Source organism: Typopeltis vanoorti, chromosome 11, assembly GCF_054136105.1.
Source record: "Typopeltis vanoorti isolate ZY-2024b chromosome 11, IOZ_Tvanoo_1.0, whole genome shotgun sequence".
NCBI classification, from domain to species: domain Eukaryota; kingdom Metazoa; phylum Arthropoda; class Arachnida; order Uropygi; family Thelyphonidae; genus Typopeltis; species Typopeltis vanoorti.
This window is the reverse complement of record NC_143559.1, coordinates 139,162,446-139,185,722: the sequence shown is the minus strand read 5'-3', so window position 1 is coordinate 139,185,722 and position 23,277 is coordinate 139,162,446. Positions and strand designations below refer to the sequence as shown.

The following is a 23,277-nucleotide window of genomic DNA, read 5'->3' as shown; positions in this document are numbered from 1 at the left end:
TAGCCACCTGAACAAACAACATGAACGCATACAATTTACTATTGAAATTGAAAATTAGAACTCTCTCCTGTTCCTGGATACACTAGTCACACGTCTTCCTTCAGGCAGTCTATCCTTAATGGTCTACTGCAAACCGACATGCACTGGCCAATACATATATGCTAATTCATACCACCGCCCATCACAAAAATATGGAGTCATGAACACCCTTAAAAACAGAGCTATAACAATCTGCTCTAACCAGCAAGCTCTGAAACAGGAACTAAAAATCATCAGCAGCACATTTATAAATAATGGCTATAACAAACATACTATTAATAAAGTACTTCATAAAACATCATTAAAAAAGAATCTAGATTACAGTAAAACCATAGTCATCCTATACATTAAACAGTTATCAGAAAAAATTAACAGAATCCTACACTATTATAATCTCAATGCCACCTTTAAACCACCTACAAAATTTAAAAACATATTCAACTCCTCTAAGGATCCTCTCCTCCCATTGGCACATCCTGGAGTTTATTGCATCCACTGCACCTGTAACTTACCGTACATTGGTGAAACAGGACGTACAATCCCTATATGTAAGAAAGAACACACAAGACACATTAAATATAACCATTTTAGTGAAGCAGGCCTCTCGGATCACGCTCTCAACACCTTACACCAAATTGACTGGAAAAGTACTCGTTCTTTACACCATACAAAAACCTGATATGAAAGAAAATTTGAGGAAGCCTGTGAAATTCTGATAAACCACCCAAATATCAATAATAATGGTGGCATGAAAACTCCAAGAATCTGGATGGCACACATTCAGCCTACTTAAAATTTAATTTAGTATCCAGCATACTTCAGGACTCTAGGCAACCTTCAGCTAATATTGGAAACCATTCCATACCAACTGGTTGGAATTTATATGTATAATCATGGTGTTAATATGTATATATAGACGTTGCTGCTCCCAATGTAATTTTACAACCAATAGATAATATTAATAATAGGATTCTTGCGTTAATGTGGTAAGGGTTTTTTTTTTTTTTATCACCAGAAGTCAGGCCAATAATTGTTGTGACGGATGGTCAGTAACTTTAGCAAACCATGTAGATTGTAGTGCAGCTTGTTTCTCTGTGTATAGTATATATGCTCCAGAAGATGACCTTGATATAAAGGTCGAAACGTCGAATGTGGATTTTGGTTTATATTAAACTAAAGTTTTACTTAAACGTGGTAGTTGTCTCCATAATTTTCCGAAATGTATTCTGATCGCCGAGTAAGCCTAAAAATGAAATGACTGGAGCAAAAGATATTGTGAAGTGTTGTAAAGCAAGTAAGTGGAGATGGGTGACCATATTAGACTGCCAGATGAGAGGTGGACAAAATGAAGCACTGAGTGGATATCAAGAGAAGGAAAGAGAAAGAAAGGTCAACAAAGAATGAGATGGAAGGATGATCTACAAAGATTTGACATGATGGTGGACATTGGCTAAAAACAGTCCGAACTAGAAAGTTAAGGGAGGGGCCTATATCTAGCAGTGGATAGAAAGAGTTTAAAAAACGTTATGAGAAAAAATTTATCAAAAAACTAATTTTTAAAGGAGAGCAACAAGTAAATTTGTAAACTGGATAGAATACTTAAAAAGAAAATAAGTAGGGTTACTTGAATATTGCTGATGGTAACATGAGTCAAAGTGATTCTCAATGTTTTTTTTTTTTTTTTTTTTTTTTTTTTTTTTTTTTTTTTTTAAAGGGGGGGGACACTTTCACACAAAGTATCTTTTTGATGTTGAACACACCAATCAGGTTTCTAAACAAATTCTATAGGTAATAGTTAATTGGGAGCCTGCCACAATTATCATAATTTTGTTATTTGTCATAAAAAATTTTGCGTAATAAATTTCTTGACATGCTTTAATTCCATTATCTGATTTTAATTTCTAGGGTGACAGTTTTACAGTCAATGAAGTTGGGTATTGACGTGAATCGTCATAAGGAAGTCATTGTGAAAGCTATATCAGGAATTTTGCTTCTCCTCTTGAAGCACTTCAAAATTAATCATGTGTACCAGTTTGAATATATGAGTCAACAACTTATGTTTGCTAATTGCATTCCTCTTGTACTAAAGTTCTTTAATCAGAATATTATGTCTTACGTTGGAGCCAAAAACACGTGAGCTATTTCTTAATCATGTAATCTAATTTATTTAAGCAGAATGGATTTATTTACTGGAATTAGTGCCATTACAAATGAATGTAAATCATCTCTCGCTATAGCAAATTCACATGAATTGAAGACTTATAATGGTTTGTAGTGAATTTCGATTAGAATACTTCAACACTATGGGATGACTTTGTAATGGTTTGCTGTGGTGAACATATTCACTTCAGCACTGTTTGCTATAATGAGATTTGATTGTGTGTGTGTGTGTGAGAGAGAGACTGAGTATTTGCAATATTGACTTGTAATTTACTGAAAAAGTTCCTTAAAAATTCATGATGTTCCTGAAAATCGTTTAATGTTGAATAAAAAATCTAAGCTAATTTAGCAAGAGAGAGAAAATTAAATGAAATTTTAATTAAAGGATGTTAATTTGACATTATTATTATTGTTCATGCCTCCATGAACATACCTCTGAAAAAAAAAATTTAAGAAAAGTCAAAGGTTTAGGAAGGTATTTTACCATCCATCATCATAATCATCTATTCACATATGAATAGGGAAATAGATACAGAAATATTTATATAACAAAAATTCATGGTGATAAAATCTATTGGATGAAAGTGAGCCAAATTGCTCAGTTTTGTGCCAAATTCTGTCATATAATTCCTGAACCTCATCTTCAAAAAGAAGTTTGCTTATGCATTGTCAAAACTGTTTTCTTGGTCTTTCTTTGCTCTGTGTCCATTAGCTGTTCTGTAGCACTAAATGTAGGTGAATGTTTTGTAGTTGGTGTTCCAACCATCTCAGCTGATTTTTATGTATTAGGTACTATTAGGAGTTTTTGTTTGTTTTTTCAAGAATGACAGTATTAGAAATTTTATCTCGTCATGATAGTATTATCAAAGTATTGCTCTTAATATTGTTCAAAGGCATGTTGTTCCAAAGCTATTGACGATATTAACTGCTCGTTGAGTAGTTAATATGGTGGTTTTGTACAGATGAATTTTGGTATTTGTGGTGATGAGAGATGATGAGATGAGATATTTGTGGATTTCTGGATATTAGACTTTTATGAAATTGGAAAGCTTTGTGTTTTCTTTTTCGTGTGTCTATTAATGTATCGATGTAGGAACCAAAGTACCGAAAATTGTTTACTTCAAGAATGTGGTCATTTAGTCTAATATTTCCTTCTATTCTGTACTTTAGGACTTCAGTTTTTACTGCTCTTGATGATCAACACATTCAGTGCTGTATTTCTACATAAATTACACTGGCCAACAAAAAAAAATTTTTTTCTGCTGATTATGATCTGACACTTGTTTTTTACTAATTTGGGTGCACTGATTTCAAATATCAAACCCATTTTTCTCTATCACGTCAGGTTTTTCCTCTATGGCATTTTCTTTTTGCTGATTTGTAAGTTTTTGATAGTTTTAAGGAGGCAGTACTATTTAGAGGATCAAAAAAATCGATTTTTCAATATTATTTTCTGAAAGGATGTACTTTTAAAAATCTGTTCCTAACTTTTTATCAAGACATTCGAAAAATTCCCAAAGATATAGCCTATTATCCAAAGCGGTGCGCAGATCAGAATCGGAGCGCTCACCGCTCTCGCTTGTTAGTAAACGAATAAACACGTAAGAACCTGCAACGGCATGTATTGGCGCTTTGAATGCAAGAGAGGCCGATAACCGACCTAATACATTTAGGTGATGAAAAGTAGGCGATGACAATTGCCTAAAACAAATGAATGCTATATGCATCATACCAGACAAAGAACAATCGAAATCAGTCAATCGTTAATCGATCGTAAAGTATGATGAGCGCTTATAACATTTCAATAAAGTCTGGGTTTTTTTTGTCTTGTTAATTGCATGTTAGTCGGCAGTGAAGACAAATACATCATGTCTACTACTGGAAAATGTGTCAATAGTGTAGATTCCTTCTGCTACATTTGTGGCAGCTTTACTGTTCCCAGTCAAAGGACAGATATCACTGATTTCGTTAAGAAAGTGTACTTTGCATACTTTGATGTAAAACTTGCAGATCAGGACAATTCATGGGCTCCAAATAAAGTGTGTAAGTCGTGTAGAAAATTTACGACAGTGGAGCAAGGGAAAATGCCAAAAATTAGCTTTTGGCATTCCACTGATTTGGCATGAACCGAAAAATCACGTAGATTATTGCTATTTTTGTTTAGTTCAAACTTTTGGTTATAATAAGGAGAATAAGAAAAAAATTGTGTATCCAAATCTCGACTCAGCAATTCGGCCAGTTGCTCATTCCAATGAAATAGCCATGCCAATTTATAAAGGACTTCCTTGAGAACGAGCATGATCGGGATATGCCAGATGTTCTTGAGGAGCAAGACCCAGATGTTGATTTAGACAATGAAAATTTAATTTCTAGTTCTGGACTGCAACGTTTTACTCAAGCAGAATTGAATGACCTAGTAAGAGATTTGGGCCTATCAAAGGAATCATCAGAATTGTTAGCTTCAAGATTAAATGAAAAAACTTACTGGAGCAAATACGAAGATAACTTTTTATCATAGTAGGGAAAGTAATCTTGTACAATATTTTAGCACGTTGACCGCCGTATGAATCAAGTACAATTCACACTACATTTTTTCAATGCGTTGCGTGAATCATATTTGATTCGCATAAAGATTTTTCTTTCAAGCCATGTAGTTCACCCGTGATTCATATCTAAATGAAATGCTTATGGGTAATGGAAATGTGAGGCCTGGTAAACAGGTTTATGTAGTTAGCACGGTAGAATTTCAACTACATGACCTATTATAGGGGTTTTATTTTTACCTGATTTAGGCCAATTTCTAATGTTGAATAAAACAATAACAATGGTGTTAAATATTTATTTATAATATATGTCATTATAAATGTGTCTTCGAAGACCAGAAGTATAGGCTTTTATCTGATCGGATAGATCAATAAAGCTTTTGCTTTTGTTATAGTCCATAATAGCTTCCGGCTTTTGCACTTCATTACCATTTCTTTCTGTAAGTGATTTCATTTTGTTTGTGTGCTTTGTTGATAACATAAGCACTTCACGTTTATCGCACCATTTTATTACCACCACCCCTGTGTCACATTCTTTACCAATTATTTCATCCTTTTTCAATTTCTTCTGGGTAACATCCTGTGGAATTCCCTTTCGAATTTTTCTCAAAGTGCCTACAAGGTGTGTTTGTCTATTCAAAAGTTTGTGCACTAATTTAATACTGGTATAATAATTATCTACAAATATTGTGCATCCATTGTCAAGTAGATTCTCACAAAGTCCCATAACAATTGAAGTTGGAACACTATTAGTAGTATTGGTCTTTTCTGCGCTGCAGTATATATCTTGAAATCATATGTGTATCCATCTTCAATACACAATTTGAATATTTTTATGACAAATTTGTGTCGTTTATTCTTGATGTATTGACGAAAATCAAGACGACCTCGGAAAGGAACTAAAATTTCATCTACGCAAATATTACTCGAAGGCGTCATTCTTTTCTGGAAATTTTTTCTTATATGATTTATGAGAGGTGTAATTTTATAAAGTCTTTCAGAAGTATTTCAGACACAGAACTAAGATCACTTCTGTTGTAACTTTCCGACAAATATTCGTATGGTTCGTCATCAGATAGAACATTTATCAAGGCTCCCATATTAGGGTAATTTATAACAATATTTATCACTATAACAAATTTATCCGCACTTCACACAAGGTCAAACTTGTGTGAAGTGCGAATCACGTGTGCACCGCTCGGCCCAGTCAGTGAAAAAATTCTTCTCAGGCCACGCGGTGCACACATGATTCGCACTTAACAAATCTATTTAGCTGCATGAAATAGATAAAAAAAAAATCATAAAATATGATTATTTTATGTTACTTTCAGCAAATTGTAAAATAAAAAGAAGTTGGCCTGGGGATCACAAAATTTTTTAACATTACGGCGGTCTACGTGTTAAACATGAGTGTGGGTTTGTTTACTGTAATAATGTGTCAGGTTTACTAACTGAAATGAGTGTTGTACAGTATCATCCAAATGAGTGGCCTTTATTTATCGACAGTTCGAGCCGAAGTCTCAAGTGTGTTTTATTACACAATTGGAATGTATATGGCTCAATTCCTATTGACTATTCATTCCACTTAAAGGAAACATATGAGGACATTAAAAAGGTTCTGAAGTTATTAAAATATACAGACCATAACTGGATCATCTGTATGGATCTTAAAATGGTGAACTTTTTACTTGGCTTTCAAAGAGGATATACAAAGTTTCCGTGTTTTCTATGCTTCTGGGAGATAGTCGATCTAGAAACCAACACTGGAGTCAGAAACATTGGCCTCTTAGAATATCCTTAAATGTTGGAGAACAGAATGTTATAAATCAACCTTTAATCGACAGAGAAAAAATAATTTTTCCACCTCTACACATCAAACTAGGTCTTATGAAGCAGTATGTTAAAGCTTTAGATTTACAAGGTAACTGTTTCCAATACATATGTAAAAAATTTCCACGACTTAGTTATGAAAAAATTAAAGCCGGTGTATTTGATCGACCGCAAATTAGAACTTTAATGAGAGACCCAAATTTCATCAACTCTATGAATGAAATTGAGAAAGAGGCCTAGACTTCATTTACGATGGCTGCGAATAATTTTCTTGGAAACAAAAAAGCATGCAATTACAAAGATCTAGTGGAAACAATGCTTGAAAATCTCCACCGCCAAGGTTGCAACAAGAGCATGAAGCTTCATTTCCTATACAGTCATCTTGATAGATTTCCCGAGAATTTAGGTGCTGTAAGCGATGAACAAGGCGAAAGATTTCATCAAGACTTAAAAACTATGGAAGATCGGTACCAAGCAGGATGGGATTCTCACATGATGGCCGACTACTGTTGGAGTATTCAAAGGGATTACCAAAACTGAACACACAGCAGAAATTGCTACAAACAAAAATTTATTCCTTAAAACTCATGTGTAAGTAAAATTGTTATTTTTTTTATAAATATTCTTGTAATTTTTAATGAATATTGTTAAGTAGTTATGTATCTAATTATCGGCCTCTCTCGCATTCAAAGCACCAGTACGTGCCGTTGCAGGTTTTTACGCATTTATTCATTTACTAACAAGCGAGAGCGGTGAGCGCTCCGATTCTGATCTGCGCACTGCTTTGAATAATAGGCTATATCTTCGGGAATTTTTTGAATGTCTTGATAAAAAGTTAGGAACAGATTTTTAAAAGTACATCCTTTCAGAAAATAATATTAAAAAATCGATTTTTTTGATCCTCTAAATAGTACTGTCTCCTTAAAACTATCAAAAACTTACAAATTAGCAAAAAGAAAATGCCATAGAGGAAAAACTTGACGTGATAGAGAAAAATGGGTTTGATATTTGAAATCAGTGCACCCAAATTAGTAAAAAACAAGTCTCATATAAAAGTCATCAAAAATTGTGTTGGACTGTGTTATCTAAGTGGTTTGGGGCATTCTGAATATTATTCAGTCAGTACCATTTTTACCTTCAAAACATTTTCACACAGGTATGTCAACTTAATATCCTTCAATTAAAACCTCATTTAATGTTATCTCCTTTAGCCTAGTTGTTATACAAGCAGCCATACCTTCAAGGGGTCCTCCCATTCCAGGAGGGGGCCCCCCCTGGTCATCAGTCCTTCCTACTGTTCCACCAAGCAAAAGAATTCCCCAGCATTAACTCTGTAACTACCTCTCAACAGTTTAAAAGTCTCAATCATATCACTTCTCATTCTTCTATCCACCAAACTCTGCAGTCCATATTCCCTCAGCTGATCCTCATAACTGACATTGTACAGTCCTGAAACCATCTTTGTTATCCACCTCTGTACCCTTTCCACAGTTAATTTATCCCCTTCAAATCCTGGGGACGAAATTTGAGAACAGTAGTCCAAGGGTTTGTGATCAGAGTCTTACACAATGGAATGATAACTCTTATCTCTGCAGGTCAGCATCCTTCTCAGTATTGCAGCAATCCTCTGGGTTCACCACCTTTGCAATATGCTCCCTGAATATCAGTTTTCTATCAATCATCACCCCCCCCCCCCCCCGATCTATTGTCTCCTCTACTTCCTCCACTACAGCTCCTCCAATCGAGTACAGCCTCCCATCGATGGATCCCAAACTTCAAGACTTTACATTTTGCTGCATTAAACTGACAACCCCCATTCATTTGCCCATCTGGCCTAGTTTATTCAAATCCTCTTGCAAGGCTGCCACATCTGCACTATTACTAATAATTCTTACCAGCTTCACATCATCTGCAAACAACTGAATATCTCCTTGCAATTCACTAACAGTGTGACTGATATAAAGGTTAAACGATACAGATCCCAGTACTGAGCCCTGTGGGACCCCACTTGTAACCTTCTGCCTCCTTGATGCTGCCCCACCATACACAACTCTCTGATACTACCAGACAGCCAATCCTTAATCCTCTCAAATGCCTACCATCATTATACCATTACTAACTTCCAATCAACAGTTTTCCTCCAAATTAATCTATAATCTGTCAGGTCTCAAACGTTATCAAACCTTATGTTTTTGTGTAAGACATCAGTTCCCAACTGGTGGTGTGCATACCCCCAGGGGGTACGTGCTGGACCATTCAGGGGTACACAAAAAATAATCAGTAATGGCGGAAAAACAAGTAAAGTAAACAAAATGCAAAATGTTAGTTATGGAGCAATAAATGTCAGTATTTAAAAACAGCTATTTTAAAAACAAGGGGTACAATTTATAGAAATGTGTTTAAAAGGGGTACATAAGTGGAAAAAGGTTGGGAATACTGGTCTAAGGCATTATTACTTTATCAATCCATCTACATCTTGGTCTTCCTCTGGATCTTTTTCCTGCCAAATCTTTTTCCAACCTGGCAGAAAATACTTGTTTTGCTAATCTTTCCTCTCCCATTCTATTTAAATCACCATACCAACCGAGATTAGCTCTACTAACAGTTTCCTGAATGCTAACAATGGTAAGTTCTTTCCTAATATCCTCATTTTTAATGTGATACTGCCATTCTTGCCATCTTGACTTTGCTAATCTTTCTCAATTAGAGGTCTCCAGTCTTTGATCAAGTGTTTTAGTTCTAACCCAGCTCTTAGATTCATAGGTTAAAATTGGTTTTGAGCACTGTGTTGTATACAGCTAATTTAGTGTTTTGACTAATTTCTCTCTTATTCCATATAAATTTCTTCAGCTCACTTCCTACCACACCAGCTTTACTAATTCAGTTGTCTCTATTTCTATATTCAATTTGCTATCTTCACTAAAAATTGTGCCTAAATAGCCGAAATATTTTACATGTTCTATAGGTTCACCATTCAGGATACAGTTGAGGTTTGCAGTGTTTCTGCTTATTTTCATTGTTCTTTATCTTTTTATTGCTGATTTTCATACCGAATTTATTACAACAGTTATTCAATTTTGTCAGGGAATCTTGCAAACTTGTGCTGGATTTATTCAGAAGTATAACATCATCTGCATAAAGTAAACAGCTGAGATTAACATTGCCAGTTTTAATATCAGATTTAATACCACTTTCCTTCATAATGTGATTCATGTAGATAATGAATAACAGTGGAGATAATGTGCACCCTTGTCATACACCTGATTTAACATCAAACCATCTTTCTGTGTACATCTTTCGGTTCTATCTGCTGACTTACAACTTAAAGAGAAACCATGTATTGCTCAATATAATGTCCTATTTACACCATATAAGTGTAGTATTTTGAAGAGCTTTCCTCTTGGCACCTTCTCATATGCCTTTACCAGATCAACAAAGCTTAAATATAGATCCTTGTTATAATCCCAAGATTTCTCAATTGTTTGTCTTTAAGTGAAAAATCTCATCCTGATAATCTCTACTTGGCCTGAAACCAGCTTGTTCTTCACCAAGCTTCCCTTCCACAATTTTTCTTAGCTGTTTCTCCAACTATACATGCATAAATTTTACCATGAACAATCAGTATGGAAATACCTCTGTAATTCTCACATTCAGTTTTATTTGCATTTTTATAGATGGGTATTATAAGAGCTCTCCTCCAATCACCAGGAATTCAACCCTCTGACCAGGCTTTCTGAATTATGCATAGCCACTGTAAAACTTTTATACCTACATATAAAAGTTTTTTCAGCATTTCTGGTCGAATTTCATCTATTGCAGCTACCTTACCAAATTTCAGGTTTTTGATAATATTTTCACATTCTTAACTGAATTCCTGTTGTAAATTTTCTACCACCATGCTGACACTTCTTGTTTCATTTAACAGTCTTTCAAAGTAATTACTCCAGGCATCTAAAATATCTTTATCTTCAGTTTTCATGTCACCTTTATTATCTCTGATTCCTTTTACAGTACTTTTTCCTCAATTTGTAAGCCAGAATATTTTGCCACTTTAATATTTATTTATTATGTTCTTACCTAGCTCTTCCCATAACTTGTTTAGCAAATTTTACACAATGCCTCGTTTTCTCTAAGAGCACAAGCTGACTTTAATGCCACAAACCTTCCATACTTTCTTCTTTTTTTGACTGCCTCTTTAAAGTCCTGAGTGCATCATGAAGTTCTGATATTTCTATCCCTACAGACAACTTCACCATATGCCTCTCTTGCTGACTCAATCAATGTTTTCTTCATAGTTTGCCATTGAAACTCCAAAGTATGGTTCTTGTTTTCGTGTTTGTGTATTTGAGTCTACAGTTCACCTCTGAAAGCTGTTCCACTTTGATTTGTTTAGAACTTTCTTATACACACTTCTTTTCAATATGAAATTCAATTTTATCCTGCTGAAAATAATCATTTCCTATTCCAAATTCTCTGTATACTCTTGTGTACTGAACCAATGGGAAATTATCGATATCAACTATAATATAGTCCTATAATTAAGTACTGAACCAAAGAAAGATGAATGACAGTAAAAGTGAGAAGAATTATAGCGAAAGTTGGACGCATGTTAGTCCGAAAGTACGGAAACAAAGAAAGATATGTGAGAGTGAAAGTGAGAAGAATGATAGTGAAAGTTGGACGTATGTTGGACCGAAAGTACGGAAACAAAGAAGGATGAATGAGAGGGAAAGTGAGAAGAGGGGGTCGAGAGTTAGAAAGTTAGAAAGATTTAATGATAGAGTGAATGTGTCGCGAGGTTCAGAAGGTGAATTGGATTGGATGAAGCAAGAAATGAAATGGATGCGGAATGAAATTAAGAGAATTCAGGTCAAAACTATTAAAATAAATCATGATGGCATGAAAGAGATAACAAAAGATGAGCGAGTGGCATTGTATGGCGACTCCATTATTGAAGGTGTGCTAGAGGATAAAATGCACAAGGTATGTTTTCCAGGCGGTAAAATGAGTAGAGTGATTGAGGCATTGAATATGAGGCGGGAACGAGCAAAAGAGTTAATTGTATTAATTGGTACGAATGATTTGAGAGAGAACAAAGAGCATGTCAAAATGAATGTCAGGAGACTGCTTGGAAAGATAAAGGAGAATAGTGTGACAGGAAGGGTGGTCAGTGTGTTGCCTAGGTATGATTGTGGTGAAATGAGGCGGAGAGCAAGGATTATGAATGATATTCTGGCTGAAATGTGTGAGGAGATGGGAGTACAGTTTGTTAATGTGTGGAATGAGTTTGAGGGACAAAGTGAGCTGTATGGGAGCGATGGACTGCATTTGAGTGGTTATGGTGTGAGTCGCTTGGAGAGACTGCGCTGGAAGGTAGAGAAGTGAATAGAGAGAATGAATCAGATCGAGAGGGGAGTGATGTGGAAGAGCAGGAGAGTAAGACAGGAGAGATTGAAGGAGTGGAAATGAATGTCGAAGTGAGTGGTATGAGTATAGAAAATGAGAGAATGGGTGTGCAAGAGGAGCAGGGAAACGACGAGGCTCAGGGTGGACAGGGATACACAGCGTGAGAAAGGTGGATGCTCCAAGAGGAGGTGAGAGCATGTGTAGGCAGGAAAGTAAAGGGATGATCAAGGATCAAAAGGAAACAGATGGAATTGCAAAGGGTTCTAAAATGAAGAAGCAGAAAGGGAAATGGCCCCAGTCCAGCATGGAGAGATCACATCGAGTGAGTGGTATCAGTGGAACTAGCTGTAGATCCAGAAATGTGTTGTTGTGTTTGTATACCAATGCTAGAAGTATAAGAAACAAGGCGGATGAAATGGTTGCACTAATTGCGTCTGTGCACCCAGAGATTGTCGGAATAAGTGAGACATGGTTAGATGAGGATGACATCCTGACAGGAATAGAGATGGAAAGGTATGATGTGTATCGTGAGGATAGAAGGGGTAAAAAGGGAGGGGGAGTGCTATTGATGATAGAGAAAGAGTTATGTCCATACAAGGTAGAGATGCAAGAGGGAAATGGGGCCAGTGGTTTTGAGGCAGTATGGTGTGAGATAGAGGTGAATAGAATCAAATACTTGGTGGGATGTTGTTATAGACCTGGTAATGTGGATGGTGGTGATAGTGAAATGTATAGTCAAATAAGCCAAGCAAATAAGAAAAGGGTGATCATTATGGGTGATTTTAATTATGGCAATATAGACTGGAATGAAGAGATAGCAACTGGAAGTAAAGAAAATGAGTTTCTTGAGTTTTTGAGGGATAACTACCTCAGACAGTATGTAACAGAGGGCACACGAGGATTAAGGGTCTTGGATTTGGTCATCTCATCGGAGGATGTAATTATCAATGAGGTATCAAATCATCCACCAATTGGTGAAAGTGACCATGAGGTGATTACTTGGGTGGTTGCCAGCAGTGCAAGGACCCCTGTGAAAAAAGGGTATATGTGGAACTACAAGGGGGGTGATTATGAAGAGCTCAGGAGACAGCTTGCAGGTGTAGCATGGAATGAGGAGTTAGCTGGAAAAGAGATCAGTGCAGTTTGGGGTATTTTCAAAAAATATTTAGTGGATGCAATGTCTAAATGTATACCACGGGTGAGAAGGTTAAATAAGTTAGGTGTGAGATGGATGAATAAAGAGATTAAGCATGCAATACAGAGAAAAAGGGCATTGTGGAGGCAGCATAAGAGAAGTGGAAGTAACCAATTTCATGAGTTCTACAAAGACCATGCAAGGAGAGTGACTTGGTTGGTGAGAGTAGCTAAAGAGAGGTATGAACAGCAGTTAGCTAATGAAGCCAAAAAGAATCCTAGGGAGTTCTTTCGATATGTAGCCAGCAAAAGAAAGAATGATTATGGAAGGATGACATTGATTGGAGGAAATGGTATAAAGACAGCTGTTGCAGAATGTGTGGTGGAGATACTTAATGAGCAGTTCATAAAGATCTTTCAATCTTGTGAATGTGACTTCATGTAGAGATTAAGAGCAGTTGATGATGGGGAGGAGAGACTGACTGTAAGTGATCAAGAGGTGTTTGGGGAGTTGAGTAAACTAGATGTAAATAAGGCTGTGGGACTTGATAATATATCACCGCGTATTCTGAAGGAATGTGCCAGAGTGTTGACACCTGCCTTGACATATTTTTTTAATATGAGTCTTGCACTTGGTCAAGTCCCTAAAGAGTGGAAGGAGGGCAAGATTGTGCCACTTCATAAAGGAGGTGATTGAACTCAAGCATCAAACTATAGGCCTATCTGTGTGTCAGGTGTTGTGGTTAAGTTGTTGGAGAAGCTTGTGAGAACTAGGATCCAGAGTTGGGTTGACAACAATGGTATAATCTTTGATGGACAGCATGGATTTGCTAAAGGGAGGTCGTGTTTTAGTAATCTACTTACTTATTACAATAAAGTGACTGCTTCCTTGGACAGAGGAGAAGGATACACAGTAATATACTTGGATTTTGCAAAAGCTTTTGATAGAGTACCTCATGATAAGTTGACAGTCAAACTAGAGCAGATGGGGTTGGATATTAGATTAGTGCATTGGATTGGAGACTGGCTATCTGATAGGTATCAATAAGTTGTGTATGGGGGTGCAATATCCAGGAAAAGGAAAGTCACTAGTGGAGTGCCTCAGGGATCTGTTTTAGGGCCATTACTATTTAACTTGTATATTAATGATATTGGCGAAGATTTGGATGGAGATATTCAGTTGTTTGCAGATGATGCAAAGTTGGGACGAACCATAAAGAGTAGTGAAGATGTTGTGGCCTTGCAAGAAGACTTGAATAAATTGAGTGACTGGGCAAGCAAATGGGGATGCGAGTTCAATGTTGCAAAATGTAAGGTTTTAAAATTTGGAAAACAAAGATGGGATGCAGAATTTATGCTTGGTGAGAATATATTGTTGGAAGTAGAGGAAATAAGATATCTGGGAGTGATAGTGGATAAGGATCTAAAATTTAGGGGACACATCGCCAAAATTGTGAAGACAACACAAAGACTTCTGGGAATGATGAGGAAGACACTGACGTGTAGAAGTAGGGAGATTCTTGTTCCATTGTATAAGGCTTTGATTAGGCCACACATGGACTATTGTGCCCAGATTTGGTCACCTGGTTTTCAGAAGGATGAAGAGATGTTGGAAAGGGTGCAAAGGCGACTGACTAAGGTAGTTTCTGACCTCTGGAATGTCGAGTATGAGGAAAGATTGAAAAGATGTAATTTGCAGAGTCTAGTGGAGAGAAGGAAGAGGGGAGATATGATAGAGACCTACAAGTTGGTGAGGGGTTGTTATAGGATCAATGGTGGAGAAGTTCTACATAGAATAGTGGGAGATCAGGGGAGAACCAGAGGTCATACCTGGAAACTGTATAAAGAGGGTGTGAGTAGGGGAGTGAGAGGCAGGTTTTTTTCGTGCAGAGTTGTGAATGATTGGAATGCCTTGCCTGAGAGTGTGGTGTCTGCAAGGAGTTTGAATGTGTTTAAGACCCGGTATGATGAGATGTGTGTGAGATAAAAGGACCTCCTAGATGAGTCTTTGACTCCATGAGGTCTTGTTTTAATAATAATAATAATAATAATAATAGTCAATAAGACTTTTGCTTATTTCTTACTTCTTCTCTCCATGTGAAATTGTGCACATTTTTATGTTGTAACATGGTGTTAGTAATAACTAATCCATGTCCTAAACTGAAATCCACCAGACATTTGACATTATTATGAGATTTGGTCTTTTCTCCAAATTTTCCCAAAACATTTCTATATGTCTGGTAATCATTTCCTACTCTGCTGTTTAGATCTCCAACAAGGGCCAACTTTTCCTTTTTCATTGCTAGCTGCCTTCTCTAAAACCTCAAAAAATTTCTCCATTTCTTTCTTGGTAGAACCTTCTGTGGTACCATAAACACAAATAAATCTCATTGTCCAGTTCCTCATTCTGATATTTGCTCACATCACTCTATTTGATACTGGCTTCCATTCTATTAATTGTACCCTTTATTGACTTAAATTATATATACATATGATAGTACAACATGATGAGATTTCATGTGGGCTGGGGCTTCACCTAGTTAAACAAGTCCTCTCTATTTTTTTGTCAGGGAACCAGAGCAAACAGTGAAAAGTCAGCTACTGAAGAAAAACTAAAAAATACAGCTCAATATCTAGAGAAAAAGCCAATCTAAGAATCGAAGTTACGATATCATTTTCAGGTAATAACAATCAAGGAAAAAAAAAGTAGCTACAGCATTCATTACCAAACATGGTGATAAGCTTCTTGATTAAAAGGCAGTTTCAAGTGAATAAGCTACTCTAAACTTGTGCTCCTGCATTTTATCATTACTGCAAGTGTTTTTCATTCGAATTAACATTAAATAAAAATCTTAAGAGCAGATACCAAGCAGCCAATTACTTCTGCACAACCTATAAGTACTTATAGTGCATTAAATCAGTTGTCTTTCAATTTAAAAATCAGCTGTGTGTAAGCACCTGCTACTGATACCATTCTAAGTAAAGATGGTGCCAACAAAAACCAACGTCTAATGAGCACCCAGTGTCTCGCCAGCACAGCACCGTTGATTGCCTACAAAGTGCCACAGCTGTAAAATTGATGTCTGCAATAAAAAAAAAAAAAAAAAAAAAAAGTTATGTGCGAGTTCTGTTGTCACTGGCTACATGCTTCCTGCATAAAAATAGATGAATTGGCACACAAGATATTTGTTGACCTCAACCAGCCCTTTTTCTGATCACTGTGTCTCCCTTCTATAAAACAGCTTCTGAACTTAGGCAAATGAATTGAAAGCACATCAATGCTATGAACAAAACTTTTTTCCTCCAAAATATGAACACTGAAAACCAAGCTCAAAATCACTGACAATTAGCACCACAACACAAGTTTCTGGCAAATGAACTCTGTGACCTGATCACATCAACTGTGCACAACTCGATGGAGGCCGAAAACAAAAATACAGTGCCGTTATTTTGAAGTTTCCAAAGGAAAACGGAAAAGTACTAAAAGAAGACATCATCAAATTAGCAGAAGAATGGAACAGTGATTCTAAAAACATCATCAGGCGCCATCATTTTGGACCCATAAATAAAAGAAAGGATGGAACGAACTTTCCACGCCTCGTAAGACTGACTTGCAACATGCCAACAAGCACATCAAAATTAATAACACCGATCAACAAGTTCAAAGACATGCCCCCAATCGCACATATGTGCTCTACAGACCTAACATTTGCACAGAGGGAACAAGGACACCAGCTTCGAAGACAACTTGAAGAAAAGCATCAAAATGGAAACAACAGTTGGATCATCGACTACAGACAAGTTAAATTGGTGCAAAAATAAAGTGACACCACTTGCATGACCCTTGCAGTCAAGCATATGCCTCACAGAACCCTACATATCCACTTCACCAACATCTATGGCCTAAACTCCAACCTTAATAGTGTCCACTACCACCTTCAGTCTACCAAATCCCACCTATGCTTCCTGGCAGAAACTCAAATCTCTCCCTGCCCCAGCACTATTCATCTCAACCTTCAAACTACACACACTTTTAACTTTTTTCAACCCAAGGATGGCGTCTGTGCATACATCCATTCTGAGATACCTTGCTAGAGAGCACCCAACCTAGAATCACCCAACTTTGACCTTCTTAGGTTGAAAATATCCCTTCCCCACTCAGTCAAATTCATTTGCCGCCTCTATCACTCCCCTAATGCACCCAACCACTCTGAGCTCTTTTTCCTTAAAAATTGATTTTCTCCAGTCCCATTTTCTTAACAGAACAGCAAAATCATTCTCCTAGGAGATTTTAATGTCCACAACACCAACTGGCTTGACTCCTCCAGCTGTACAGACCTTGCAGGCAGAGATGCTGAAACATTTGCCATCACTAAATGACCTTATACAACTTGTTCAGATGCCAACCAGAATACCTGATAACCCAAACCACTCCCTAAACACCCTAGATGTTTTCCTCACCAATGATCCTTCCAAATACACAATGAATGTAGTGAGCCCCTTAGATAATTCTGACCATAATTCTAGTGCTCACCTCCTCCCCCATGCAACAATGCTTACATAGCTATTCCCACACAAGAGTAGTTTGGCATTATAACAGTGCCAAGTGGGCCAGCCTTCATGACTTCTATGCCACATTCCCTTGGTTAGACTATTGCTTCCAGCCTTCCAACCCAAACATATGCACCAAACCTATAACCAAAGTACTCCTCGCTGGCATGGAAACATACATTCCCCCACAGTACTATGACCTGCCAAACTAAACCCTGGTTTTCCAAAAGGTGCCATACCATAACTGGCTCAAATCAAGAACTCAATCCTCCTTTAGAGCTTATAACCAAGTCTGAAATAGATGCAAAAAAACAATCAATGCTTCCAAAACAGAGTTTGAAAGAGCAAAAAGCCCGAAATTAGCAACCTATCCGGCAGCCGAGCCTTTTGGTCTCTTGCCAAAGCAATCAGTCGTAACTTCTGCCCCCCCCCCATCATACCCAGTTGGTTATATTGCATCATCATACACAGAAAAAGCCAATCTCCTGAACTCACACTTTGCTTCCAGTGCATGCATAATTGACAGTGGTAAACATCCTCCAACCATTCCAGATACCCAACATACAATGCCTACTGTATCCTTTTTCCAGAAAGAGATCAAAAAATACTGTCAAAATTAGACAAAAAAGTCTCCTGACCCTGATGGCATTTCTCCAATTGTTGTGAAAGTTTGTGCAGCAGAACTGACTCCTATCCTATGTCGCCTGTATATACTGTCTTTCTCCACTGGTATCTATCCCACAGCCTGTAAATTGGCCTATATCAACCCATTTGCAAGAAGGGTGACAAGTCACTGCCATCCAACTACTGTCCTATCTTGCCCACCTCAGTCCTGTCTAAAGTAATGGAAAAAAATCATCAAGGTACCCACCTAATAAATGACCGCCAGTATGGATTCCATCACTGCCGATCAACAGATCTGCTCATATATATCGCCCATCTATGGACAAATGCTAGGGAGAATTTTGACGAATCTCAAGTGGTTGCACTTGATATTTCCAAGGCATTTGGCTGAGTTTCACACAAGGGCTTACTAAGCAAGCTGCAATCATTTGGTTTGTCTCAAGACTTCTGTAGTTGGATTGCCAGCTTTCTGTCTGGATGCATACTATGTGTTAGTGGATGATTCCTTAACCTCCCTTTCATTTGATAAGCCTTACTCTACACAACTCACCTCAACCTACAGAACATCACCCACCACCACCACCCTCAATTCTGATCTCTGAGTCATCCTCAAATGAGGTTCAGATTACCTAATCAATTTCAGTGCTAATAAAACCCAGTACTGTTTTATTTCTCATATAAAAAAAAAAAAAAAAAAAAAAACATTTTCTTCCAGTATTATATTTGACAACACCCAAATTTCCAGACAATTTGAGATTTCTCTTCTTGGAATTACCCTGACATCAAGCCTCTCCTGGCATAATCTCATCACAACCATTATATCCTCAGCTTCTAAAAAAACTAAGATTTATCTTTCACTCAAGATGTTACTTCTCCCCTGAACAGCTGTTAACCTTATACAAATCACAAATCTGCCCAGCCATGAAATACTGCTCTCACATTTGGAGTGGGGCTCTTGAAAGCTCCCTCAAAATGTTTGAGTCAATACAGAGGAGAGCAATTAGATTTAGATTGATAAATGACCCATCTCTTACCAGCTCACTCTCCTCGCTTTCACACAGACAATTGGTCTCTGCAATATGTGTATTCTATAAATATTTCCATGGAAAATGTTCATCTGAAATAGCATCGATAATTCCCCCACTTAGTACTAAGCTCATCAGAGCAATTGCAGCTGCTGCTCAGCATCCATTCACAGTGCACCATGAAATCCACAGAACAAGTTTCTTTTCCTTCTCTTTCATTAATTAATATTAATTTGTACTATGTACATACAAATTAATATACATAGTAATTTAAATCAAACGTGAACAAGTACCTCCTTTCCTAACCCATTGCTCACTCTCCTCACTTTCACACATACATGGCTGCAGCGTACTATAGGTTGATCAAACAACCTCTCGTGTGTGCTCAACATTAAAAAAAAAATGTTGAAAATTGATTGATGAATGATGAAATGATGAAAATTGAAAAATGATAAAGGATTAAACTAAATCTATTATAAAAAAAAAAAAAGTAGTTAAGAAGGCAAACTTCAAAGTGGGGTAATGGATACAATGGAACATAATTGTGCCTTTGGACCCACAGAGGTTCTCCTAAGGAATAAGTGGGGGAATTTTTTGAATCATTAAAGCAGGCAGCAGCTGACTTCATAAAGAAGTTGGAAATCTAAACAGCAGAGTAGGAAATGAATCCTGCCAGCCATATAGAAATGTTTTGGGAAAATTTGGATTAAAAGGCAGGGCATAATAATAGTAAGCCTGCCTAGATTTCTGTTCAGGATATGTACTAACTCCATTTTCCAACATAAAGACATGCACAAGGAGAGAAAACAATAAATAAGAAAAATCTCATTGACTGTGACATTTGATAGTGATATTTTCATGCATCTTCAGGATGCAAGTGTAGAGAGGATCTGAAAATTGAAGCGATCATCGCTCAGTGTACAGTATTTAAGAAAGTTTAAAAAAGAATTGTATTTGAGCAACTTTTACAGTTAAACTATAGATTCAACTATACAAACATTATTCAAGAGTGTTACGTTGTTGCTTTCTGCTAATTTTCTATCTGTACTATCTCTATAATCACTATTATCTACTTTATTAATGAGCCTAAGGAATTTCTATCTAGGGTTATTTCCTTTTTCAGATACTGGCAAAATTAGTATTATGCAGTGCCAGCCAGTATCCTATAGCAGATGAGATTCTTGCTCGGGGAAACAATCCTAGATCTTAAGGCATACACACATCATGCACTTCATTACGGTCGCATAAATTTCTGGTGCTGGCAGTTGTGACCTGTAATCTATCTTTATATACGTTCTAAATTCTTCCCGCTAAGGTTCTATTTTATAAGTGGTAATTTGATCTCATAATCAGGCATGACTCAGGTATAAGTAATAAAACATGTTTATTGGAATTTTAAGACATGTACAACTAAGATGAATCATATATTCAAAAAAATCTCAATTTCATAATAGATAAAGTTCATGCTAAGGAAGTTAATACATTCTAAGTTAGTCAAACACACTTAGTCAGTCCAAATTATTAATCAAACTAGATAAGGTAAAAAGCAAACACAATACCACATAAACTTATGATCCCTTTTCACATGCCACTCATTAATTACATAATATACATTCTGGTGTTACTCAATTAAAAGCTATCTGCAATCTTAATTTCACTTATCAAACTCAGTCATACTCAAATATGAGAATCGCTTCCGAACAATTCTTTTGTTCAACAGAAACTAGCTATTCCAAATAAGTAATCTCACTAAAGTTCTCTAATAAATTGTCCACATCTTATAATTACACACAATTTTCCTTCTTCTAATACTTCCGAAACATATAATAAGGTTCTCTACGTTACCGAGTCCTTTCTGGTGGTCTAGTCGCTACCACATGTTGGTTCTGGTTACCTTCCGATTAGGCTGTCTCTGCACCTGACGTTGTGGCTAAGTCGTCCTTGAACTACTGCCAGACATGAACGTGTTTCTGCCACGTCTAAAGAGACTTTCTCCACTCCTTTCGATGGGACATTCAGCGATGGCACGATTCTGCAAAAGCCGATAATTCACGAACGGTTCCGTGTGGAATCTCTTAGGCATCTCCAGGAAAAGGCCTGCTGTCCGACATTGCAGCACCTATGTTCCTCACTCTCATGAACCGCCTGTCAAAGCTCATCAAACAGGAACCAGGAAAAAGAAAAAAAAAAAGAAAGGTTCAATATGGCGTGCATCACATTATATTGTCCTCTCATGCGCCCCTTTTTTTGCTGGGTCTTTTCCACACGACCTTTATTGTTTATGCTGATTAGGGAGAGTAAGTCGATCCCTTACTCTTAGGTTGCTGTTTTCATGGAAAACATGCTACCATCACCTTCCGCATAAGTCATAGCCTCTGGTGCTACGCTTGATTTGTACGGTTCACGTGGACTGCTTTGGACTGCTACTTATTACCTGTCTGGTGATTTACAGTATACTAGATAGCTTAATGAGTCCAATAATAAGCCAACATTTCTCTTATATAAATTCTCTATTTTGACATAAATTCTCTAATTTGATTTTCCATTAGACAGCAATAAATTTCTATACATCACATGTAAGGAATACATATTCTCACATATAATAAACAAATTTTCTTTATTTTCTGCTGGTGTGCAGGTATTTCCTTACGTAGTTAGATTTTGCATGTTAAATCCTGAATGAACAATTTCCTTGCAAAATTTCTCCATTCAGGATCTAACAAGAGTAAATGAAATAGTTTGAAACTGAGATCCGTACCTTGGGGTCTCAGTGGAAAACTGAAGGAAACAGTGATTGGCTCAGCTAGGGAGGCGTGTGGTGAAGTTGTCTGCAAAAATAGAAAAATAAGAACACTGGCAGATACAAGAAGTTAACGAAGTGGTCCTGAAAAAGAAGAAAGCCTACCGAAAGTTCCTAGCAAATAAATTAACAGATATTCTAAAGAAATAGAGAGAAAAATGATCACATATATGGGTATAAAAGTTTTGCAGTAGTTCAGAGGGTGGAATTCGAGTAGAGCTCTCAATTTTCATATCTATATATAATACTAAAAAATAAAGCTGAATGTAAGAATTAGAGGAATTTCTCTATTAAGTGCTCCAGATAAGCATTATGCAAGCATATATTGAAGAGAGGCTGAGAAAAATTTTAGAAGATAAACATGGAGAAGAACAAACTTAGTTAAAGCTAAATAAAAGTTGTCAAGATCAGATTTACACTTAGCAACAAATAGTTAAGATTGAGAGAATATGACAAGATGTCCAGCAAAAAGCTTTTCAAAACACTTCAGTTATATGGGATAAATATAACATTATACAGAGAAATAAATAGTCTATATTTAAAGTTATAAGTAAGCAGCAGTTAGAACTCAGGGGAATATAGGAAGATTGTTGGATGTAAATCAGTTGTAATACGAGGAAGTATATTATCTGCACTCGTATTCGTCATCTATAGTTCACATTTTGAAAGAATGTGCTCTGATATTAGAATTGGAGATATGCAGATGATATTGCACTCCTAAACACATCTAGTGCAAGTCTCCAGGATTCTCTGACTAAATTTAATAACAGCTATAACAAATTTGATCTGAAAATCGGCAATAAAAAGTCCAAAACTATGAAAATGGGCAGGAACATAGAAAATTCAGCTACATTTTCAACAGAGAATCTATGGAATAAACAAAATATTTCAGCTATTTAGGCACAGTTTTTTTGTGAAGATGGCAAATAAAAATGGAAATAGACAATAGAATGAGTAAAGCTGATATGGTGGGAAGCTAGTTGAATAAATGTATATGGAATAAGAGAGAGAAATTAGCCAAAACGCAAAACTAGCACCATACAAGATAGTGTTCAAACCAATTTTAAATTATGGATCTTGGAGTTGAGTTAGAACTAAAGCCCTTGATCAAAGACTACATAGATAGAGACCACAGATATGAGAGTTCCTTTAAAAAACTAGGCGA

At 36.6% G+C, this 23,277-nt stretch overlaps 1 protein-coding gene across 3 annotated transcripts in view; it reads left to right on the top strand.

The window, feature by feature from the left end:
* Positions 1-23,277, top strand: part of Strip (striatin interacting protein) — a 367,915-nt gene that overhangs the window by 263,929 nt on the left and 80,709 nt on the right. For all 3 annotated transcript variants that reach the window (XM_090400054.1, XM_090400055.1, XM_090400053.1), the window contains one exon: positions 1,945-2,172. In XM_090400054.1, the coding sequence (XP_090256180.1) occupies positions 1,945-2,172 (228 nt within the window). The remainder of the gene's footprint in view (positions 1-1,944; positions 2,173-23,277) is intronic.